The following is a 25,738-nucleotide window of genomic DNA, read 5'->3' as shown; positions in this document are numbered from 1 at the left end:
GCACATCTGTTCTCCACCCTTGTCTATGTATAGACAAATTCCCTGTTAGACAACAAAGATGAGGGGTAGTTTATTGTATTTCCTGGATACTGAAGAGCTTGACAAATTAAAGCTGCATCAGGGAGGGAGACTGAGAGACACAGCAGCTTAAGTCTGTTCCTATGGTAGCAGAGGCTTCCTCACTGCTGTACTGCAGTTAATGACTGGTAACTTTGATAAATGCTATGCACTCATTGACACTTTTAGCTAGATGAACATGCGCACACCTCCTCTGGTTAACAGTCCATCATCTACTTTGAGATTTTTAAACGCTTGTGGCACCAAAATTGGAATGTGAGACACTCTGTCGCTAAAGAAATTAATGAGTCTAATTAAAAGGTTAGAACAAGAGAACAAACATCAATGCTGTGTGCTGTTTTCATGGCTCAGGATTAAAAATGCACATACGCTATTGCTCATAGGTTTGGGGTCAACTAGGATATTTAAATTCATGAAAACTTAATCTAACAGATTTGCAGTGAAAAGAAATAGACGTTAATGACATTAGATAAAAATATTTTTGATTGATGGAACAATTTTGTACTGTGTACTGTCTCAGTTTTGCAGTCTTGCAGCCCTTTGGCACTCTGGCAGTTTTTCTGTTCCCATAACAGATCAGTAGTTAAGAGCCAGTGACTGCGCTGGCCACTCCATTATAGGCAAAACACCAGCAGACTGCTTTTTCTGAGTAGTTCCTATAAATGTCAGAGCTGCTTTGGAAATCAACTCCAGTCCTGCTGTATCCACAGGCACTGTATGGCACTACAAAACAGAGTGAAAGCCTTCCTTTCTCTTGTTCAAGATCTTTTGCTGTACAAATCTCCCACTTTAGCACGACCAAAGCCTCAAACCATCAAATTTCCTCCACCACACTTAGCAGATGCTGTCAAACACTATTCCAGCATCATTTCATGTCTGAAAACTGCTTACGTCTGCCCAATATTTGTGTGTTGTGTTTTGGGGATTTTTTCCCCTGTCTTTATTTTCTACTTTTATTGACTGATCACAGTTATGGCTCTTTGGACAACTCTTCCTAGAAGGCCAGCATCTAAAAATCACCTGCAGGCTGGTGTTTTACAGGAACCATTTAATGCAGTGACCAGTTGAGGACCTATGAACGATCTTTTTCCTCAAACTAACCACTTTGTACTGTGACCGGAGAATACTACACAATGCTGACATAAACACCGAAATTTCAGATTGTTCAGTTTGCCTGGTGCAATAGCATTTACTTCTTAAAACAAGAAAACTGAGTTATTTTTTTAGCCATGTTGAGTGTAATCAAAACCAGGAACCCTTATGTTTCAGACACAGAAGTAAATTTATTGCTTATGTAATCAGTACAATCGTTTTCAGTTGTGCTAACATAATTTAAAAAACTGTGGATTTTAGGAGGGGAATTTGAATTTTACATGATAAATTTGCATTAGGTTGCATGTTTTGTAGTGGTTTTTTTTAAATATTACTTAAAAATAATACATTATTTATGGTTAAGAATTGCATTTTTAAATGGTCATTTGTAAAATTACTGATGAGGTTGACGTTATTTCAAATAAAAACCAAATGTGCTTTACTTCATTAAAAGGAGCAGTAGAGGCTCACACAACTGTGATTACCGACAGACCAGTGTAGCTACACACTGCCTGATTAATGTACACACACATTAAACACACCTGTACACACACTGCCTTAAGGATTGTGCATTTCTGCGCCTTGGTGGGATGCCCAGATTACTTGAACTGCCTGTCTTTACATCTTAATTAGTGAGAGGATGTCTTTGTGCATAATTACTCACAAATCCCCCTACAGGAAATGAATGCATTAGCCAAACCACGCAAAAAAAAAAAAAAAAAATCACACACACACACACACAATCAATGCTGCTTATTGAGGAGGGCTGTAATGAGACATCTAAAGAACTGGGATTTCAGCTCTGCAGGAGACAAAGGCAGTGTACAATATCAGGGCTTGCAAATGGAGCTCTATACCTCACGTTTGTTTTGTTTCCTAACCGCGAGATCCCGTGTGTGCAGAACTGTCACAGGTGCATGCCTGCGGGTGCATGTATAAAGCCGGGAACTAAGGAGTACTTGTCTGGTTTTACGCCAAAATCCAGTGTACTTTGTGTGTTGATAAAGAGGGTGTGGTCTCAGGAAATCAGCTTATAGAATAATGGAAACATCTGCACGTCGTAGCACACCACCTTAGTAAGAACAAATAATGCCAATTCAAAACTCTTTGCATTCTCACGCACATGGAGCGCCCATCATAAAAAAAGCATTTAGGGGGTTTCTCAATAAACAAGTATCATTATCACTAATACTGTGTATTTGATGCTTTCAGACTGCCTGCAGCAGTCAGTCTGCTTCTCTTCTTTAATGGGAAAATGACAGGGGAGAGGGAGAGAGGGCAAGTTTAAAGTTGAAGTAGATTCTGTGTGGGGTTTTTGTTGTTTTTTTTTTAAGTCATGTCCTCAGGGAAACGATAACTGTCATGTGGGCTCATTTATCGCATACCCCAGGAAAATCGTCTGATGCATTAAAAACATGCACACCATAACATACAACTGCACTCATTACATACTAATACATAGTGCCCGGGTGCAGACCCATACAGAGATGGAGAGTTGATCACTTGTAGAGCTATAAATCACAGCAGACAGCTACTCATTGTGGGTTTCATTTTTTTGTTTCTGCCTGGAAACCTGCTGTGAGATTGGATGAAGTGAAAGAAAGAGAAAGGGAGGATGAGAATTCATTAGAAGAGAGAACGTATTATTTAGATGGTTGAAAAGCTCGGGTGTTAATATGATTCTGGCTGGTAAATTTACCTGCATGAGCCAAAGCTTTTGTGCAGGTTTGAGGGTACAGATGCATCTGTTGATGCGCGTGTGTGTGTGTGTGTGTGTGTGTGTGTGTGCTTTCGTCTCATTCACTTGTAATACTGAGGAAAGTGTTTACAGAGCATTTCTGATGCTGCTGTGTTCTTCAAACAGATCTCTCTATAAAGACAGCAGTCAGGAAGAAGAGCATTGCACCTTTGTTAACAGCTCTGACAATCTTTGTTTGCACAGTGTGTGCACGCGTGCATGTTTTTTCCTGTAAAGCCTGCAGTCATAAGGGTCTTACCTTACAGAATCTTAACTGTGAACAACTCTGTCAGACTGTATATGCATTCAAAGCGAGCACTTCAGATATCTAGAACTTGTTTTGAAAATGTGTGTACTGTATGTGCTTATGTGTGGTTTTGTTGTTGCGAGCCTCCCAGAGAAACCCTACAGATTCAAAGCTGTTAAGTCATCTGCCATACAGCCAGGCGTGTGCCTAAAATACCTAAATTTAATACTTGTGTTCTTCTAACGTTATGTCTCAACTTGAAGCTGTAGAGGTGCTGACTGCTCTCAAGAGCAGCACCAATACATAACCACTGATGCTGTCTGTGCTCATGGGAAGTGTAGTTAAACATCCATCACAAATAACCAGAGCACACAGTCTCCTATTAAATCTTTACAGAGCTGTTGAAGTTGTAGCAGAGCTGCACTGGAAAAGTAGATCTCAGCGCATCAAGGTGTTAGACTGCTTCAAAGGCCTTCACACTCAAGAGATTTAGAGTAAAAGCGTCTCTGCTCCATTCACAAGCAGGTTCTGTCAAGCCTTGCTGCCAAGCCTGCTGACTGGTTGTGTTGCTCATGTACAAACTCGCACAATTTGCAGTCACCAAATGTAACTACTTCTTCTAGCTGCAACTTTTTTTTACTTCAGCTTAAAAAAACTACAATGTGTCATTGCTTTAAAACACGTTGTACACTACACTTTCTTACTTTGGTAGGTTAATGAGTGATCAGAACCCTTTATACTTTATACAGTAGTTTATAGATGTTTTCTTAATTATGTGTTTAAGCTGTAAACAGTGTTGGGGAGTAACGGAATAAATGTACCGGTGTTACGTATTTAAAATACAAAATATGAGTAACTGTATTCTGTTACAGTTACTGTTTAAAAGGGTGGTATTCAGAATACGGTTACTTTGTTGAAATAAATGGATTACACGGGGGTCTTTTCCTGTTTCATATGTTAGGCTATGCCCTCTCTATTTTTGGTAATTCCACGCCAGTGGAAACCCAAATGAAACGCACATTAAGAGGCTCTAATGTCTGTCTCTCAATCTCGCGGCCCATGTCACCCCTCCTTGCGGTCGCATAATGATGTGAAGAAATATTTTTTTAAAATTATCATTCAGCAAATGACCTTCCAGAAACGGGAGCTGGAAGCATGTAAATATAATAATAACCACTGCAGCCAAAAAGAGTGCCCGACAAGCCCAGTTGTAAGTAAGCTATTAAGACTCGACTGGACACCGTGTTCGTGTTTTCCTCTGAAACAATAAGTTCCGTTGGAGCAGCCTTTCAACGCCTCTCTCTGTCTCTCACTGGCAAACAAAGTAAAGCTAGTTTTCGGCTACGAGCCCGACACAGAACCGACATATTAGCCAGAGGTCCCTTTAGCAATTTTGCCATTAAGGTCTCAGCATTGTTTTGTTTTTTTAAACCAACATGTCAAAGTTGTTCTGAATCTCCCCCCCCCCCCCCTTTTCTTTGAGTTATGTTTGCCTGCAAATTGCTTAAAGCTGTTGTCTCTTTACTCAGCTTATTTCTTTCTTTTTTAATCTCCACATTTCTTCCGATTTAATTTCCTTTCTCCACCATCTGATCATATATTGATTCCTGCATCTGAATTAAATATCACTGAGTGACTCCAAATCACTTTTGACTCCAAATAACAGTTATTAGCTATAAGCTGACTGGATTTGTATCCTTCCATTTCTACTCCAGGGTGCTGTGATCACTCCAGCTGCTGCCATTGAGCCCAGTTTGTCTATTCACCCCTCCAGTGTAATGGCTCCTCTAACCCAGCAGATGAACCACCTGTCTCTGGGCCCAACAGGCACTGTAAGTCTCCCCTTTGGCCAGTCAGCTCATCGTGCTGTGTGTGCATGTGTTTATTTTATCCTTTGAGTTATATGTGTAATATAATTGTACACTTGCAGTTTCAGTGTTTTTCTCAGAGTAGAAGCTCTAGAGCAGAGGAAAACTGCCCCGGTGCTTCTGTTTTCAGTCTAAAATGTGAAATGACCATAAGACAAATGACACAGTCTGTGTTCTTCCCCTTTTATCTGTAGTACATGCCTGCTGCAGCGGCTGCTCCTATGCAAGGAACCTACATTCCCCAGTACACTGCAGTGCCTGCCTCGGCCATCACAGTGGACGTAAGGACCGAAACAACCTGCAAACTTTCATTTGAAATGAAAACTGCTGATTAAACGTATATATTTTGTGATATATTAGTCTTGCTTAGCCTTTGGCAATCCGTATACTTCAATGAGAGAAATAATTTACACCAAACCCTCCCCAAAGATCAGAGGAGCTGTTTTACAAGTTCACAAGTATATAAAGTTAAAATCAGACAGAAAACTGACCGCACCAGATCAACCTGTCACCTTTTAAAAAAGGTGACAGGTTTTTCTCTTTGGATTCCTTATCTATGTGCCATAAAGGAGTCCCTACTTTTATATGATTGCCCAAAGTTTCAAGGCTTTCTTTTGTTCCTTAATATCTGGCTTTTCCCCCCTGTTCAGGGTGTGGTGACAGACCCCTCTCCACAGACAGCTGCCCCCTCCTCACAGGACGCCAGTGGGCAGCAGCCTTTACCTGTGGAGAACACAGGAGATCACGCCACAGCCTACTCTTACCAGCAGACTAAGTAAGTGTGATGATTGCAAGTCTGTAATTTTTTTCACATGGTCTTGTACAGCTGGTGCATCCTAACTGGTAAATTAACTGTATCTGGAAAAATGAACAGCATCAGCTGTAAAGGACTGCAGTACAATTCCCAGATTATGCCGCGTTTTTTCTGTTTTGGTCACAGATGCATGGCAACCTTTGTTTGCAAAATTCTCCTTCTGGCTTTTTATCTTTTTCCTGGTGTTTATCTTGTTTTTCTGCCTCCTAGATAACCGACGGGTGGTTTCCTTTACACATAGTGATTGTACAAAGACTGTTGTGCCTGCTTACAAAAAAACCCGGTAACATTGTTCACGGTTCCCTCAGTCACGTCCCCTCGCTCACTGACTTTTCTGTCTCTTTTAGATAACAGGATTGGTAGGAATCATTGCTGCGTTGCCTTTAGGAGGACTGCACGAAGGCGCTGGAGACGCAGAGTATCAAAAGGAAACGGGACAAAACAAAAAACAAAAACAGAGGTGACATGGACATCACTGACGGGAGAATGCTTCCACTGTGCACGGGCACCAAATAAAAGACAAAACGAAGAAAAAAAATATCTTTCTTACCTGGTTGAACTAAGAAAAAGACAGAAGAAAAAGCAAATGATGGTTTGCTAAACTCAAAGACAATGAAATCAATGGCAGTCTCCAACTTTGAGTTTTCATTTTTCACCATGAGACTGGACTTTGCCTCCAAAGGAAAAAAAAACAGATAAGGGGACATAAAGAGAAATCTAAAGTCAACCAACTGTACAGAAAAAAATGAACATTTGAATGTGCAGGTAGATTTTCAGACTTTTTTATTGAAAATAGAAGGAAGCCAAGTCTTGAACAAAAACGGGCTGTCTTCCTTTGATATTAAGCTACATTATTTTCATTCTTTTTATTATTTGAGTAGTTTTCTAGAATATTAGTGTTTTCGTAAATCTTTATTGCCTTAATTTTCTCAAACTTTGGGGAAAAAAAGTTTCCAAGTGTTGAATTATTTAAAAAAAGGACTGAGTTGTTGAATGATTTTTTTAAAGGGTTCTTTGTGTTTGAGAGCCTCAGAAATGAAATCTACAAAGCTATCTGTATAAGACAAAAAAAGGTTGTATTTGTATGAAGGTGATTTTAAATTATGTGGTACAGTGCAGGTGATGTTGGTTGACTAGGGGAAAAAAATCCTTTTACAACTTGTGGGAGCGGTCAGCCCACCGCTTCCTGGAAATGCAGTTTAGTTCAATCATGGGAAAGAAATTCAGTTTCTCCACCACTTATTTTGTATTTTTATTTTTTCATTGCGGTGCTTTTAAAAGTTTTTCCTTTGCCTGCTTGCTTGTCTCATTGCAAAAAGAAAAAGGAACATTTCTGACTTTGAGAAAAAGCAGAGAAAAAAAAGCTAGGATTTTTAAATGTGCAAAAAGCAATAGTTTTAGTAAAACTGTTGACAGTTTCTTGAGTCTTTCTTAACTGTTGAACAAAAATACAGCCCGCGGGTGGCATATTTTATACCAAAGATGAAGAAACTAAGTTGTAAAGAGATCTTCCTGTTGCTTTTTCTTAATTTTTTCCACTTTGAATCTGCTTTTTGGTTTTTGTCAAGCTGTTGCTGTGTGAAATGATCAGTGAATGAGAGCATGCAGTTGGTCCTTTAGCACATTTGCCTCAATCGGACGAGATGTTTTGTGCGTCATGTGCTCAAACTACCACCGCATCTAAAACCCTGCGGAATCCTGGTGAAAAAGCTACTTTTTATTAGACACCCAACGACATCCTGCCGAGGCCTCATCGACTGACCTTACATAACAACGCCGAGATGGCATAGCTCGCGATGAATGCTTCCCAAAATATGACAGATGTCATTGTTTTGCATAATCTAAGTCCAACTCACTGTTTTGTCTCGTTCTTGCCAAACACAAGCCACTGAAAATATGAGCAGGTCAATGATCTCTGTGAGAGGAAAGGGCATTCCTGTTGAACGAAATGATTTCAGCTTATATATATTCTCCTAAAAACATAAGGAGAATTACTTTTATGTTGCCTTTACTTTTGGGGGTTTTTTTTTCTCTTTTTGATGATTATGTGTGAGCTGCTAAACACTTTTCAGTATTGGGGATTGAGGTTGTCTTATGTTGGGTCTCCGTGGAATATTTGCACCTCCAGAGTGACTGTAATTGATCATTTTAAGCAGAATAAAGATGAAAGAAACACAAACGTGCATTATTGTGCCTAGAGAATATCGGTTGAGAACAGAAGAAAACTTAAGATGAACTTTAACTGGCTCGCACTGGTTCTGAGGTCACGCCTAAGAGTCACACGCCTTGACTTTCCACCAATGAAAGGAAGCTAAGGAGAGACACAAGAAACGAATGGACATAGGAGAAAACAAAATTGGTTTAACCAAAATCAAATGGATAGAAAGCTCTAAAATAAACAGGGGTAGGGAAAGAGAGAGAACTCAAAATCAAAAGTAATATTTATAAGATCTTTTTTTTGTACAGGTGTGTACAAGAAGATGCAACAGAAGTAACTTAGCTATTTTTTTATTTGCTTGGTCACATGCCTCCCATGTCTTTAAAATTGTGATTTTTGAGAGTGTCTGTAGAACCAGTGGATATTCCTGTAGCTTCAGATGTGTCTTTTTGTTTGTTTCTTTGTTTTATTTTCTTTTTAGTCGAAACTTTCAATAAAAAATAACAAAAACGAACTCGTCCTGGATATTCTGCAGGAACAACACACTACCACTGGAGTGCGCTATTGTTTTCTGTAGAAGGAAAGGACTGAAAGTCCATTGGTGTGCACGTGTGCAATTTTAGTAAGTGACCAAGGTAAGTTCACACACGCAAAATGGTTTTAACTGCTGTAAAGGATTAAAAACGTTTAAGCGTTTAGTTTCACCAAGCGAGATTATGAAACTACAGCTCCAAAAGATGCAGTTAGTTGAGAAGTTTATTGCATGCAGTACTGACAAGAGAGCTCATTATCGCCACAGCAGAAACGGTGCAAGCAGTCTGCATCAAATGACAATCATGCATCATTTTCTCCAGTGCAATGACAACAAAATGTCAAGAGAGAGTTTTATTCATGCAGTTTAGTCATACATCATACTTGCTGTTCCTGTGAACAAATTACTGTCATGAAATCTTTATTTTTATTCATCTTTTCTTTATAAAGAAATAATAAATAACCAGGAAAGTACCAAAATATTACTTTGTAACAGTTGCCAGTTTCATCTACCAGCTGAATCAGCAGGATGTAAAAACAGTGTCTCTGCTTCAAGTCCATCAATCCATCCATGTGCTTCACCACTAATGGATTGTCATTGCTAACAGGGCTTAATTTTTCTTTTCCCAACTGCTCCATTTATACAACTGAATGAACCACTTGTGTACAACTATCCAACAATACTTTGCTCAGAATGCAAGCCTTTTATAACTCACTGCAGCAATATACGACTATGATGCATTTAGTTCAATCAAGAGAAGCACGTAGAACTGCTGTAGCACTGAATGACTTTCTGTGATGACCAAATTAGTTAAGTAGGTTGTATGTAAATAATTTTAAACTGATATGAAAATAATAAGACAACGGCATCATTTATTAAGGAAATGTTAATTCAAAAAAAGCTATAGTTGTCCGCTTAAAGTTTGGCAAGACCATACACAATATAAAACAATACATTAAAGCTACAGTACAACAATTTGCTACCATTTTCAGTGCTATAACATGTAAAATGCAGGGAAAGAAACAGTAACTCATGCTCTGGTCTAAAGCGGGCGTTCGACTCATTTTGGGAATTGCACAACAAGAACAAGCACATGGAGACTGATGGATGCTCTTATATTTTTGTGCCATTTAGACAAACACTAAACGCTATTTTGTTGAGCGCAGTCAACTAAATTTTAAAAAAAGTACATTAATTTTTGTAAGATTCCCTGAGGTAGAGAATGAAGAGTGGTCTAATGCTTTTTAAAGCTGCTTTTACATATTTTATCTGAAGCTAAAACCCTCAAAGATGCCAGCACAACGTACTGCATTGATTTTGAGGCTCTTCAGTTTTGTTTGTTTTTTTAAACTAAAAGCTAGTTCATGTCTCAACCTGAATAATAACACATTTGATTGTTAACGTCCAGTCCAGGCGTCTTGGCACATGCAACTGTAGGATTCTCCGAACCTCTTGCAGAATTACAGCAGTTCCCAGGCTTTTCAATAGCCAGTGATTTCCTCTGTAACCTACGTTCTCAGTAGCAGGTGCGAATGAAGATGATGAAAACTAAGACGACAGTCATAATTGTTAGCGCCGAAAATAGAAAGATGAGGCCGGCAAACACGGGGTTTGACATAGGAGGGATTTTCTTCACTTCGGAAGGAATCATGTTGGACATACTCAGCATGTAGCCCAAACTCCAGCCTATATTAGTTTTCTTTACCTACAGGAAAAGAAAGAAAACAAGTAATTTGAATGTTTTATATTTAAAACCACTTGCTTCCAACACCAGTACACCACCTTGCATGTCAGCAGGATGAAAATCATGAAATTGTATAATTACAGCTGTAGGGCAAAAGATGAGTCATAGCACCCAAAGAAGAAGAAAAAGAACAGGCTGTTTCGTAACTCAAAGTCTTGAAAGAACCTATCAAGCAGCAGACATCCCAAACTGCACACTAACGCCATTGTTGGAAATTGGGAGAATTGCCAGCTGTTTAAAAAGTCCTGTCTTGAGTGCAAAAGGCCGAACGCTCTTTGCAGTGTGGAAACATTGGCTGTAATCGTTCGTCCTTTATGAATCATGAGTAATATACAGAGTGTCAAAGACCAGGAATCCCCTTCTGCTGAGGGAGTTTCTTTGTGACAAATTGATGGCATGCCTTCTGCTCTTTAGCTTTTTCATTGCAGACTATTCCTACGACATCAACAACAGTTTCAAGTGGGTGGCCTCATTCACATACGACTGCCAAAGGCAGTTAAATGGCTTCCTGTATTTGAACATGTATCAGCTGTCAACAGCTTTCCAAAACAACTCTCACCAAATTAGTACATCTTACAGTTATATTTCAAGAAGAATTAGCGCACAAGCCATCCATAAACTTTGAACAATGGGAGGATTGTAATGTACTAGCCTCATAGAAGGCAGTAGTGAAACTTACAAATAAAAAGAATACTATTTGTGTCTTATTTACTGCTGTTTAACCAACCTGTTGTTGAAAGTTAATGTTTTTCCAGGTGTCTGTGTCGAATTTGTATCCATCCGCCAGCAAAGTAAAGACGTAATGACCTGCGTAACAGTGGGTCTCGATGAATTTGACGTTCTTTTGTGCGTTCAGCTGAAAGAAGGTTGAACAAAGATCAGCGTTTAGCCTGTGATTGTAATGACACAAGCTAATTGTATTAATTTCAGTTTAATCCCATTTCAGTGAGAAATGACGATTATTTAATCAAGATCATGAAAATATTGTGTAACAAAGACGGAGTGCAGTTTATTTCATTACCTTTATCCTGAAGTAACTTTGTTTCTTTTGCACAGCTGCACTCTACAGCTGTGGTTAGCACAAGCATGTCTCTCTAAATCACTTTTTTGGCCTGACATTGAGTTTGTTACCTAACTGATCATGTTTTTAAAAACTGATGTGGCAGACACTCGCAACAAAATCGAGGGTCGAGGAAATGCTTTCAAAGATGCCGTTGGTGTTGGTGCCAAGAGAGGGTGCTCTGAGTTTTTTATAAACTGCAGACCTACTGGGAGTTGAGTGAGTGGTATTTCTCTGGGGGAAAATGCCTTGTTGATTTCAGAGGTCATCTGAGAATGGCCAGACTGCTTAGAGGAAAGGGAACAATAACTCAAATAACCACTTGTGACATGGTTGCTGGGTGCCAGACAACCAGGGTATACAAAAGCACAGGCTCACTAAAGGGCAAGAGAAGAGCGGAAAAATGTTGCCTGGTCTAATGACCCTGGATTTCTGCTGTGACATTCAGATGATAGGGCCAGACTTTGGTGCAAAAAGCCTGAAAGCGTGCTGCTTTGTATTAATGGTTTAACGTGGTGTTGAGGATATTTTCTTGGCATATTTCGGGCCCCTTAGTACCAATTGATCCTCCTTTAAATGCCACAGTTTTGAAGGTTGAAGGGGGTGCAACTCATTAAAGGTGTACCTAATAGAGTGTCCAGTCAGTGTATATTACTCGTAAAAAATGTGGACACACGAGCAAAAAGAAAATGTGGGCGCACAGCATTGTCAGAGCTGGTGAGTAGTTTACTTTCTGTTGTGCCTTCTGTTCTAATCTTGATGAATGAAAATGACAACGTATTTTATGTAATTACCTTCATATTAATTCTGTCATTCTCTCCTTCCTAAACATGATTTCTGTTCTTCCTCACCTTAATTTCTTGATTTTCTACCTGTATGAAAACTTACCGTTGCCCAGTTTTTGTGGCAGAAGTTCCTAACTGAGGTGTTGAAGTGATTAATGTTTGATGTGCCATTCAACTGCAGAGCCAGGGCAGTCCAGAAGAATCCAGCGTATGCCTGGTCGGACCAGCAGAAACACACACACTAGGTTGTTTTGCATCGTGATCTATTTGCTTTCATGTGTTATATTTGCACTGCGTGTTACCAGGAAATCTCCGGTGACTGGTGGCTGCTCCACCCCGTTGAAGGAACACTGAGACGAGGAGCAGGTCTTGAAATCAAATATGGATTTCACTACTTTCCCACAGCCGTCTGAGTCGCCACCACCAAAGAAGATCAGCTCTTGATTGGGGTCGTAGTTTTGCGGTTTCTTTGTACACTGTGACTCAAAAATTGATGATGCCTTTTTGGAAGTATTGAAACCTTTAGGATAGCAGGGGTTTGTTATGTTTTTGGGGTTAGATGATTGCTGGAAAATAAAAAAAAAATAAAAAAAATTGTCAAAAGATAACGATTTTTTTAAGAAGAAGGCAAAATCTATAAATAAATAGGACAGAAAAAGACCCCAACCCTGAACTGGATAAGAGGAAAAAATGAATGGATGGATATTCGTTATGCCTTTACAGGCACATTATCTCCACACTGTAGGGCTTATTTCTTTAAATTATACAACACCGCATACAAAGTCTGAAGTAAACAGAAACTATAAGGTTAAGCTGTCATACCATCACTCTGATGCACTTTCAGCATATTTCTTGTAGAATCATTATTAGTTTCAAGAATGAAGCTATGAATTACCAGAAACGATGCATTTCTCCCAGACTAGCTTGACGACAATCACGGTTCGATCAATATTCTTAATGACATAATGCATCCCTGGATCCTTTGGCTGTTAGCAGCTCAGGGACAGCAGCGTTCACTAATCATTCCACAAATTGGCCATTAATGGATTTCGCAGTGCACATGTGTGCAAAGAGCCAGACGTTCCCACTGCACTTAAACGATAGCACAGTAACGCATAACAACCTAAGGAAAGAACCACCACTCTTGTAGTACCTTGGGAATATGAGAGTTCAGTGAAAGACACTATTTTTTTCTGTGCATACTCGTAGAAGAAACGGAGGACAAAGTCATTCACCTGCACTTCTTTCTCCAGAACCAACTTCCCAGCTTCATTTTTGCCATAGCAGAGGAAACTGTGTGTGTAGACATTGTAAGGGTAGCCATACAGTTTGACACGCAGGTAGTCTGCTCCCTTGAGATCATCCTGGACCGCAAAGGCAATCTGTGTTGATGCTCCTCCAAGATCCATGGAGCCGACAGTCTTTGCTCCCTGCGGCCGTACGTATGCGTTCCACACGTTTTTCTGCAAAAACAACGAAGATTAGTAAACGATGAAACGTACAATAGCAGATTTTTGAAGCTGCAATTATCTTGTTTTTTGGGCAATCGATCAGACAGGTGAAGGCTGTGTCATACCTCTACCAAGTTTCCCTTTAGGTAGTTGACAGTGATCCAGCCATAAAGCCCTTCTTCCTGCCCAGTGATGACTGAAGCATTTTGAAACATGAAGGGGAGGGAACTCAGGTATTGTCTGAGTTTTACCAGGACGTCATTGGCCCTCTGTGCATCTTTCATTCTTAACAGCACAGCAGAAAACAGAACTATTAGACATCACACTAGAAACAGACGTTGACAAATGGATTCACTATCATTAATGAAGCAGGTAAAGATTTTGCCAAATACACGTATTTTAGATGCTATTATTTGCTATTATTTTTATTTTAAACTCATCTAAGCCAGAAGTCATGACGGTAGGCTAGAAGGCTTGGCTCTGTTTTTTAAAATGAGATCAGTATCTCATTTTAAAAACACTAAGATGTGAAGATTTTTTTTAATGTTTCTGTCATTAACTGTTTTATGTGTGGGTTTTATTTATTTTTGGTTGTTTTGTTTTTGTCTTTCTGCTGTTTCTCTGAGCGTTGCACGGTCTGAGTTTGGGGTGCATTTGCTGGAAAGTCCACCGCTCAGAAGATTCGCGACTGTCTTAATAATTTCTCACTTGTGAATAATCGTTTTCACTGTACAATTGTAGATTTTATAATAAGATGTGTTTCCTGTTTGGCGTCGTGCCGACACAAAACTAAATGCTCTAAACCAATAAACTGCCAAAACATCTTCTTTTATCCATGTGCTCACACTTGCTGATGAGCAGTTAATCAGATGCATTTGATTCGCAGTGCCTGGAAGCAATGAGGAGTGTTCATCTATTTAAATAATGTTAGAGTCTGGAACAGATGTTATGTTTTTTAAATTATGCTAAAGAGGATGTCCTTTTTCACATGACTGTAAATCATTTCATGCAAACTAATCAACCTTTTTTTGTATGTTTGTTATACTTTAACAACAATATACTCTGTCCCCTACTTCTGCGTAGAAGGTCTGCTTTTGTCATCATCTTTCCTTGGGCTGGAAAGTATTAAAAGCCATATTTAATGCCGGGCCCAGAGTTCGACCCATGTGATTGAGATTCCTAAGTTTTGTCCTGCCCTTTAGTCTGAATGTGTTTTTATTGCTGGGGCTTCCCCAGGCATCCAGAGGGAGGGGGGTTATCCATCAGGCAAAAGGGGGGCAATATAAGACACAAAGCTTTACTGTGAAGCAGACCTCCCTTTTTGTCTCTTGAATGCTTGCACAGCAAAATCGGCATCCATAATTCAGCACCAATGAAGTTGAATGGACGTTCTTAAACTCAATCCACAGCACATATTTGAAAGTATTAAATACATCACTTTAAGAACATTTCTGCATCTCTGTCTTGATATTCTCATCTTTAAAAATCATACATTGTACCCATTAAAAATTCCCACCACACACACACACACAAAGTCACAGATCTAAATATTATACTTTTTAAGAATGTATTTGTATTCATTATGTCTTGCAGTTCTTCAGTCATCAGCTTACTCCTCTGTGCATGAAAGGTCAAGAAAAGCTTAAAATGAATTAATATAAAAAAATCACTTTTGACACTTCAATAATAATATAAGTAATCAAAAGCTTCTTACTGCAGGAGTCTCATTCCAGCTGTAGCTCCGAGAAACAGGCGCGTACTGTTGTGTTTTGTTGGAGGAATGGTTTTAGTGACGATGTCCATGCATTTCCTAAATCCTGCCATTGTCTTTTCTTCGATCTCGGGGATAACCTTCATGTCGGAGATGGCATTACCTGAGGACACAAATCCAAGCTAAAATTCTCGTGTGTCTAGTAACCAGAATGTCTCCAATTTAAAACACACTCTTTATGTTTTTTCTTTTGTTTGCAAAAGCCTAAAAAGAGTTTGCCAGCACCCCCCCCCCACCCCTGTCTTTGTTATATGTGACTCACCATCAACTTTACAGTTTAATGTTTCAGTCACTATTCCTGTTTCGTTCTCCTTCGCTCCTGGCCATTCATACAGGTATACATTGGAACGAGATGAGCCAGCGTCTATCACTATGCCGTACTAACAGGAAGAAGGAAGACAAAAATGTTATTGCACAAGCATTTTCCAATCAGCCTAGCAGGTTGCTGTTTATTAAGCACAGAGTAGCCACCGTGCCTTTCATCAGGCCTCTGTGTGAAAGATGTTGCATAACAGCAGTAAAAACCTATTTTCTTTATGGAGATATAGTGGGGTAACGGTATCCTTAGCAGAAAAGAAAGTCTCAAATTAGAGAATTGTGAGAACTGCAAAAGTAAAAAACCACTGGCACACTCCTGATGAAAAAGCATACACACATACACAAAAAGAAAACTGACAAACACGCAAAACGGCAACTGAAAGTCATCACAATGAGTTTTTTTCCTCTTTTTTTTTTTAGCCCTTGTTTCAAAAAGCTTTCAGTTCTAATTAAAAGGAAAAGGGGAAACAGCAGACGGACAACATGCCTGTTTGTTTGAATGCCATTAACAGTACACGCAAAGTTAAACGTGTTTCATCAGAACCGCCACTCATCAGCAAGCAGACCGATGAGGAATCCTCTGATCCTTCGGTGCAGTTTTTATGCGTTGTCTTTATAACAGCATGCGTATTTATATTTGCATCCTGGAGTATTGCGCTGATGCGCGTATGTGCTCACCTCTTTGCTGTATTCTAAAAACCTCCAAGTGTCCTGGATAACAGCAACAGCAACGAGGGCAGCGATGCTGGTCAAGAGGAGAAGCATCACTCCTGCTATCCGACACTTGTAGCCCATCTTGTGTTTGGAAGCCATTTCCTGTTGGCAAGAAATAGGGTTAAAGAAGATGTGTGGTTCTCACTAAAAGCATCTTTCAAGGTGAAGATGTGCAGATGTTTAAAAAAGTCACGATGAGCCATAACAGTGACCAGGACTGCTACAGATGAGTAAGTGCTCGCAAGCCAAACGGATGCTTAACCAAATCCAAATCAGAGGGAGGTTGTTCAATCAGAAGAACTCTTTTAGGGAGAAAGTGCTAAAATGCAAAAAAACAAAACGAAAACATTTCTGTTTGTTGTTTTTTGTTTGTTTTTTGGCTACGATTACACATCACACACAGGCATGCAACATGAAATGCAGCTTTTTTTCATGTGTGCATAGATGGGCTACACACAATTTAAACCTTTAAAGCTACTCTCATAAACATTGTGCAATATATATCACAATCTATATTCATCACTTTGCAAGGACTCATTAAATTCAAAAACATCCATGAAGTTTACTGACGGATGAATATGCCAGTTGATATGAATACTCTTTGTTATTCAATCAATAATCAATTCTAATCATGTTATTTAGATTTGCTGAAACTGCCACACCACACTATTCTGCTCATGTTATGTTCCCGTGTGATTGCATCACTGTTATTGCAGCGATTTGTCAGTATACAGCCGTTAGGTAATTCTCCCTCAGCCATGCCAAAACTGTCCTCACCAGACTGACAACCACTTTGCGGATTAGGTGGAACCCTAGTTCTGTGTCTCTCTTGTTTATTGTCCATTTAAGCTTCATAAATCCAGGAATAAAATTTGCTATCTGACTCCTCTTTTATAGGCAATAACAACAATGACAAAACCAGTGTTTGTTAATCTATGAATAACTCTTAAGTTGCCACAGCAACTTCTGTAGAAACAAGCAGGCTAAAGGTGCTCGACAAGGTGCAATCACAACTGGCTGACATGGCAACAAGCGAGTTTAATGTTTCTGATACATGTTGCCCGCAAGGTGCTTGACATTTCGAAGCCATGTGTGCAATACACATCCTAGACTTTCACTTTTGAATGTCTCTTCTTTATAACCCCGTGCTTAACATTTCCCGGAGCTGTTTCCAACACAAAGAAAATAAAGTGTCAGCCAGCACATGAAGAGAAATAGCAACCAATCTGTTTTTGCTGTGTCTATGTTGCATTCACTACAAGGTATGTTTCTGTAACTACATGAGATTATATCCAATCAACCTGCCAAGACAAACACAGTACAAGTTCTTACACTCCAAGCAGCTCACAATGAAAACAAACATAAGGAGGCATGAGTGACGGTGTGTCTGAGGATGGAATAGAAAACAAATAATTCTATAAAGTAATAATGCGTGTAAGTGCATAATACTGCTAATTTGCAGTTAAGGAACAATGTGTCTTTTGAGCCACTGGTAATGTGAGCTCACTCATCTCTGGCTTTACGGGCTATCATCGCAATGAGCCGGGCTTAAAAACTAAACTGTATTTAAGGTTGTGGGTGATTTTAGTAGCACTGAGACAAACACTTCCTCCCTGTAAAGTAAATTTTGGTTTCAGTTCTTTCCCACTGCTTTCTCACCTTTTTTTTTTTTTTTTTTTTACATGCACAGTTGTTACTTGTGGTTTTTAGTAGCATTAATAAGCTTGACATATTACATATTTACACTGCAGTGCATCTCAGATTTGCTGGATGTAAAGTTTCACACAGTGGAGAAACAACAAGATTAGGCAAACAGCACAGTTACTTATAGTTTGTTATTGTAAATGAACCGCCTTTTGGGTTTGTAATACAAAGACTTACTGAATACATTAATTGCACTTGACTTGCACCTATTTTACTTTATATGTCAATAGTTTTCTAAAGCTTAATTGTGAAGTTACTTGAATTTTTTTTTACTATCACCTGAATAGAAATGCATGGTCCTTATAGGATTTTGAGTTGGCAGTTGCAAAACTACACAATATCTATAAAATACTCAATGTGATATTACTGGTTCTGCAGTTTACTTAAAATTCAGCCAGGTGAATCAACAAGTCATATCGACTCAGTAAAAAATCAGCCATGTGTCGCTGGGAGTCAAATAACTTGAGCTATCTCCCCTGCTTGTAAGGACAGGTTCTTATGGTGGTGAGGAGTGGATAGAAGCAAATGTGTCTCGTCACACTCGGTACAGTAAAACTAACTTGCCAGTGTTGATTAACCCTTTGATCATGTCTAAATACCTGTTGTGTTCAAAGGTTTAAAAAATAAATGCATGTGAGGAAATGTTTTGTTTCTTACCTTCTAGAGCTGATTTTTAGAGCCTCGTTGAGAATAAGAGAGAGATGGTTCTGACGAAGGGATGTTGATCTAAAGCAGGAAAAGTGGTTGCAGCAAATCAAGAGAGAGAGAGGAACAGAGAGAGAGAGAGAGAGAGAGAAGGTGCTCTGAGTGCTCTCAAGAGTGACTGGCCCACAAGAACAGGAGTGGCGTACCCCAACATAAGTCACAGTGCGGGGAGGAGCATTGTGTGCAGGACTCCAGTTTTTGCCACTCCCAACGCACCAGTGCAACAAAGCAGCCAGCCTACGAAACACAGCTGCTCCTTGCTCATTGCCTGCATCTGGTGATTAAAACAGATACAAGTATTTGTGAGTATGAACAATGTGAGAAGATGGGGCTGGAGCTGGGATGCTAATTGATGTGATCAATAAGAGAGACTGCAGTGTGGCTGAGGGTCTGCTGTGGAACTTACTATACATTCAGGTGTTATTTAATAGGAGTAAATTATGAGGCAATGGAGGCTATGAAAAGCAAAGGCTTAAGTGCTGTATCAACAATCAAGGATTTGTTGATAGCTGCACGGGATGCCAGCGTTCTCACAGACAAAACTCTGAGTCATTTGTGTGACAAACATGAGTCATTAATTTCTCTGAAACAGTGCTGATGGACGAATGGGAACCTGAGCTTTTATTGCAGCATATTTGTTTGTTTTTTATGGGAAGACAGCAGAGAGTTAAAAGCATACTTTTAACGGTGTGTGCATTGCTCCTACTGCTGAACATTTTTGTAAGGGCTCATATGTTAGGAGTTTTGCAGCACTATCTGGAAACATGAGAAATGCTTTTCCAGACTGATACAGACTGATGTATGTGCATCAGTCTGTATAATATCAGTTAAGGAGTGGAGATACTGTCAGAATGCATCTGTCTCCATGCCCAGCCTACTGTAATGACCAAAACACCAGTTAATGCAATATTCCCAAATAATGCTGAGAAGTCAGACACCACTGCATTCTGCTGCTATTTTAAGTATTTTCTATGGTACCCACCCACCAACCCATTTGTTACCTGTAATACAATTTCATCAGGTTACCTTATGTTTTATGTTGGCAGACAACAAATGGTTCCATTGCATTGGAAGTGGTTACTTTGTTATAATACTGTGACATACTATGACATGGCCTCCTCACATGGGTGCCAGCGTCTGGATCTGCTAGCTTTGTTTATTGTCCTGGCATCTTAATAGAAGTTATTACAGTGGTCTGAGTTGTTGAGTTATTCAAAGGTTCAAAGGTATTTCAGATCATTGTCCCACAACAGCAGGACTCCTTCAGGACTTTAAGGTAAAGAGCAGAATTTATGGTTCCACTATACCAGGTCCTGAAGCAGCAAAGCAACCCCAGACCATCACGCTACCACCAACATGTTTGACTGTTGGGTTTTTTTGTGTGTGAAACATTGTGTTAGTTTTCTCCATTTGTGGATAATGTCACTCACCACCATTCACTGGAATCCCAGACCCTTTTAAAATGCTTTGTAACCTTATCCAGCCTGATATATGTCAAGTTCTTTTAGATCGTGGCATGACGTGTTGCTTTTTGAAATCTTTTAGCCTACTTCACTTTGTCAGATAGGTTCTATTTAAGTGGTTTAATCCAGCATGTGTGGCATTAATTAGTCCTGGGTTTATCTTGTCAATTTCATCAACATGATAAAGTCACAAGTGTTCAAGATGCAGTCATGAAACTTCTCAGATGTGTAGTAAACACTGAAATGAAGACCCAGCTCAAAGAACATTGATACTGTGGTCTCTCTTCGTGACTGTAAATTTGCAGCAGCCTTTGTTTTTTTAACCACTGAATCTGTTGCCTTTTTAACACCAGCACTGGCTTCTGGGTTGTCTACAAAGGAGACACTAGTGGTGTCAGTGAAAGTGAATTACATGTCTGATTCAATGGGCAGTGAATGTATATAAAGTATTTTTGTTGCCTAACGTGAGACCTGAAACCTACTGGCCTGAATTAACCGGAAGAACAGGAAGCTTAAAATTAGATTAGCACCAAGAGATGAAAGAGAAGAAGCAAGTATCTTACAGAAAGATTGCATACTTTCTCATAGAGGTAGTACTGCAATACTTCTGTTAAAATGCATGCTCTTTCCAGCTTTGCTGCTTTGCACATGGGTTGTATGGGTTTAGACTGTCTCTGCAAGACAGACTAAACAAGTTTGCACCCACATGTCTTCTCTTGTGTAAGGAAACATGTGAACACAGTGATTTCCTCTTTAATGCAGAAGAAAGCAAATAAAGCAACTCATAGTGAAGAATATATGTATATGAGTACATATTTTGTGGTGATTTGGGAAGAATTTAGTAATCATCTTCAATATGTTGCATGTTTTATTTCATCCTAAGAAAATACTGAGTTTCTGCTGTCTGCACAACTAAAAACAAAGTGGAAGTTCCGTCATCCTCAGATAATTACCAATTCAGCATCAGTGCTGTTTATAGTCTACTCGGATTTATAGAGCCACCAAGACATATTCTCACTAATTGTTTATGTCTCTTTCAGTGCTTTTAAAATACATTAAACACCCTGATGAATCTCTACTGCAGGTCACTGGGCAGCAGAGAGAGGTTTAGAAGCTCTTAATGCATCGTTGATAAATTAGCTTGACAGACCCATACTTGCATGCATATGCTGCACATAATGACAGCATTATGTGGTGTCAACTTATCAGATAATTACACCTCATGCCTCTAATGTATGGGTGTAGGAGGCTGGTCCACTTTAAACCCTGCTGCCTCCATTTCCCTTCACGCACCCTTCAGCCACTCCCACCACATCGCCCCATCTACCTAACTATTTCAACAGGGCTGACTCTCACAGGGAGCCGCTGTGTGAAACACTGTACACAACCCTCTTCCCCACCACTGCTTGACAGAAAGTAGTCCCCAGACTAGCTCAGGACAAACCCATATCTCTTACATGTCAAAGCTGTGTACCACTCAGCACGCTGCAATTGAATTATCAAAAAGGAAACTCTTATCCTTGTAGAATTACAGATATCAGAGTTAACAGCAATCAGTGCACATTTCAACATGGGGCAAATATGCTGGCCATGTAATGGGATCTCTGTGGTCTCAAACGCATTGTGATTTGAGATTCAGTTACGTGCTGATGGCTAGTAGATTATAATGTTTTCCCATCTGATCCCTCCCAAGTGAAACAGCATCTTGGGCATGCTTTCAGGAAAAACCTCACATACCAGATATTTGAAGGCTGCTGAGCCTAGTGGGCTGACAGCATGTGTTGGACTGGACGAGTCCAACACATCAGGGCTCAAATATGCATTTTCAATATGAGATTATATATTTGTAGTTTTCTGTTCTGATCTATTTCTATCTGTTCAAATCATTATGCACTGCAATATAAATGTGCTTTGCTCATGTTTTGGCAGTACTGTGAAGATTCATGTTTGTACCTAGTTTGGAACAAAGCATAGGTTTCACATCACAAGTTCAACTTTGCAGCTAAGAATAGATGCTAGAAAAACACCTTTCACAGGTCCTGCCCTCCCTGTCTTTATGTATCTCCCACCTTTGCAATTACCTGCTCTGCCCCAGTGTGTTGCACCTGTGAGTAATTCCCTTCCCTTGTATTCAAAATGTGTTTTTTGCCTGTCCTTTGTCAGCTCGCTTTTGTTTATGTATGCACTTCAGTAATACTGCTCTTGCATTGGATTTCCCACGCACCTAACCCTGTTTTGCCTTTTGGCTTTTGCCTCTGCTTGTTCCAGGTTTTGTCTGCTTTGATCACGGGTTGATCACCTGTGGAACAAACTGTGCTTTACCTCAGTGAAGTGGTGAACTCTCATGTGGTCTCTCATACATTTCAGTTCTGTGTTGTTACAACAGGAATGCTGGTTAGATAAAAAAAAAGAAGGCTGATCTTTTACTATCTCTTTGAGACTTATTGAATTCACCGCTGTTTCTACGCTCACTCTTTTATTTCTTTTTTATCAACCAATCACACCCTGTGAAAGAATGCATCATACCAAGGTTACCAAGCACCTAAGATAAAAGTTTCCACCCCGTCTAAGATTCCTTCCATGAAAATGTTTGCACTCTGACAGGATTCTCTACTGTCCAGAAAACAACGGAAATGAGCGCAGACACCAGAGGGACAAATAAACAAAAGACCGATACATATGTGATTGCAATGCTGTATAGTTGCACAGAGCCTAGAAAACTGTGATATGCAGTGAAGTTAGTTCTTTTTCTGGACTGAAGCAGTACTGGGGATCTTATGCTAAGTTAGAGGAAAAACACCAATACTTTAGATCATTTATTTTAAATAAAACTGCTGTTCCTCAAATGTTACTGAATTCAACTGAAAGACTTTCTTTGAAACTTTTAATAGAGATTTCGTAGCGTATGTCCCTGAGATAAATTCTTGGGAATACTTTAGTGGTTTTCTGCCTTTGGCCACTTAATATCTGTGCAATCAAAAGTCACTCTGTGCATGTTCACATTCATGTTCAACTGAAGACAAAGAAACGTTTTTAGAGACTTTTCCCTGTTAAAAGACTTTTTCATGAGCAGAGAGTGGAAATTGATTCATAAAATCGAAGTCTTGATTGAAATACGGTAGATTATGTATAAAAATTCCTGAACAGCTGATCAAATACTTTTGTGAGAAGCTTTAAATTAAAGCTGAAAGTCTGCATTTGAATCACATGATGTTTGTTAGATTTAAAATCCTCTGTACAGCAACAACATTACAAAACAAAGTGCCACTGTCCAAAACTGGACCAGAGACAAGTTATTTCTCTTTGATGAAATAACTTGTCTCTGCTTTATTTGGATTAAAGGTTAATGTCAGATAGCTTTTGAGCTGTCTGTAATACAACCTAATAATATTACACTAATGTTACCCCCCTTTGCCTCGCCCTGCTTTCTTCTCTTTCAGGCTCTCATTTGCATCCTACTGGAGCAGATGGCAGACTCTCCTTGATCCTGGTCCTGCCTGAGATTCCTTCCTGTTAAAAGGGAGTTTTTCCTTCCCACTATGACCGAGTGTTTGCTCATTGTCAGTTGTCTGCTTGTTGAGTCTTGCAATATAAAGTACCCTGAGGCAACAATTACTGTGACTTACCGCAATATAAAAAAAACTAAATTGAATTTAACTACAGAGTACACACATAAGATTGAAGTCAGTTTACTATGCATTGAATATTTCTGATTATAAGCTTGATTATTATAATATGGAATCAACATTTCTCAGTGCTGGATTGTTCTCATTTTAAGGTAAGCATTATTTAAAGATGTTACCATACTAGTATTCAATTAAATTCAATTAAATGTTATTTATATAGGGCTAAATTACAACAGCAGTCACCTTAAGGTGCTTCATATTGTAAGAAAAGGGCCTAACAATAATGGAGAGAAACCCCCAACAATCAGACAACTCCCTTTGGTCAAGCACCTCGTAGTGTGGAGGAAAATCTCCCTTTGAACAGGAAGAAACCTCCAGCAGAACCAGGCTCAGGGACAGGCAGCCATCTATTAGGACTGGTGCTGAGCAAAGAAGAAAACCAAGTGTCCAGTCTTTCTCCCAGATCCAACCTGGGAGCTATTTCCACAGAAGAAGAACCTAAAAGCTGAAGGCTCTACAACATTTTTAAACCATTACTCCTGTGTAGCTGTCAGAAATACTGATCATGTGTCTGTTGGCATCTCCTTGTGGCCAAACTGCAAAATGCATGTCCAGAAACATTTGTAATGCTTGAAGCAAAACTCTCTCTTTTTTTTTTTTACACATGTACACTCAGGAGGAGCAGCAATAAAGCTGCCAGCAAAATTATTGTAAAATCCCCAACTAAGAGTCAGTAAAATATGTGCTTCCATCCCCTTCACCCCAAGTGCTCAAATAAATGTTTAATTATAATTGCAAGGCCTTGTAAAAGCATCTGAGGACTGAGACAATCACTCAGACAAGTCAGCAACTGTGATAACATAAAAGCAGCCTACAAAGGATTTCAAAGAAGAACGCAATCTTTGCTTTTATCTCAGTATGAAGTAGATTCGAGCCTGATTTTCCCCCTTCAATATTTAAGATGATCACTTCATTACCAGGGGAACGACATTTTCTGTTAAACTGACACAATGATAACAAATAAAAATGCTGATTAAAGTAAAGAAGTAAAAGTAAAGAATTAATAAATAATTCACTGAAGACAAAAGATTATTCATAAAAAAAATTCTTTGCATTATCCTCTCTGTAGATAAAGAGTTAACATTTCACTCAAGTCAAGTGAGTGCCTGGTGGAAGCACATTTTTTATTCATAAAGTCTATACAGGTGAAGTTCTCTATTGTAAGCACTAGAAGTAAGACCTCTCAAGTAGCATTGTTATGTCTCGTGTCTCCTATCATCATGATTTACAATTTTAACTGAACAGACAGACCATGTGACCTTTTTCTCTTTGGCATTTTCCAAAGCAGCCGTATCATTTTTAAAGAGAAGTCTTCCTCTACAACTGTTGCTGTGTCATAGTTGCCTGTAGAATTTATATTTATATTTTTGAAGCAAGCAAATGAACTGGCCAATAATACTGACGAGTAATCAGGGACTAAGAAGTAACATCTAATACTGAATCCTCATTTGTATTTATAGAAGGCCGGCCTTTGTCCTCAGGGATTAAGATGCTCAGAGGAGGCTGATTTGCAAGACATGCTGTTTGTGTGTGTGTGTGTGTGTGTGTGTGTGTGCTGAGCAACAACAACAGTGCCATTTCTGGACTGCTGGCAGGTCAGTTTATCCACTCACTCTTTTCATGGCATTTGGAATACCTGCAGAACATTGCTCGGCATTGTCCTGTTACCTTCCCTAGCTTACCTTCCCTAAAGAAGACGTCACCTGGAGGGCAGCATGTATTGCTCCTAAAGCTGTATATATAAGTTAGTATAGTCACACATGTGCATGTTATCCATGTCATGTGCCAAAATGCGCCCCATACCATCAAA

General features: G+C 39.3%; 2 protein-coding genes across 2 annotated transcripts in view; one reads left to right on the top strand and one right to left on the bottom strand.

The window, feature by feature from the left end:
- Positions 1-6,901, top strand: part of LOC102299681 (RNA-binding motif, single-stranded-interacting protein 3) — a gene marked incomplete at its 5' end in the record, with an annotated part of 14,632 nt that extends 7,731 nt beyond the window's left edge. The window contains 4 exon segments of the mRNA XM_005949611.3: positions 4,871-4,987; positions 5,218-5,304; positions 5,674-5,798; positions 6,185-6,901. Coding sequence (XP_005949673.3) covers positions 4,871-4,987; positions 5,218-5,304; positions 5,674-5,798; positions 6,185-6,188 — 333 coding nt within the window.
- Positions 6,902-8,865: 1,964 nt separating this feature from the next.
- entpd3 (ectonucleoside triphosphate diphosphohydrolase 3) lies at positions 8,866-18,917 on the bottom strand. Its single transcript, XM_005949609.3, has 10 exons — positions 18,732-18,917; positions 16,335-16,472; positions 15,601-15,718; positions 15,282-15,441; positions 13,693-13,852; positions 13,352-13,579; positions 12,419-12,682; positions 12,220-12,330; positions 10,999-11,127; positions 8,866-10,232 (listed from the first exon to the last, which is right to left on the bottom strand). The coding sequence occupies exons 2-10, from the start codon at positions 16,467-16,469 to the stop codon at positions 10,044-10,046; spliced, it is 1,494 nt and encodes a 497-aa protein (XP_005949671.1). The 5' UTR covers positions 16,470-16,472; positions 18,732-18,917; the 3' UTR covers positions 8,866-10,043.
- Between the last annotated feature and the right edge of the window lie 6,821 nt (positions 18,918-25,738).

This window comes from Haplochromis burtoni, unplaced genomic scaffold (genome assembly GCF_018398535.1).
Source record: "Haplochromis burtoni strain Fernald_Lab_line unplaced genomic scaffold, NCSU_Asbu1 Contig_683, whole genome shotgun sequence".
In the NCBI taxonomy this organism is placed as follows: Eukaryota; Metazoa; Chordata; class Actinopteri; order Cichliformes; family Cichlidae; genus Haplochromis; species Haplochromis burtoni.
The sequence above is the reverse complement of the archived record's forward strand: the minus strand, read 5'-3'. Positions and strand labels throughout refer to the sequence as shown.

Coding starts and splice junctions, on each gene's coding strand:
- entpd3 (XM_005949609.3), bottom strand. CDS start 16,469: ATGGCTTCCAAACACAAGATGGGCTACAAGTGTCGGATAGCAGGAGTG. Junction 12,683..13,351: donor TTCTGGAGAAAGAAGTGCAG/GTGAATGACTTT, acceptor TTTATTTTCCAG/CAATCATCTAACCCCAAAAA. Junction 11,128..12,219: donor GCCACAAAAACTGGGCAACG/GTAAGTTTTCAT, acceptor ACCTTCTTTCAG/CTGAACGCACAAAAGAACGT.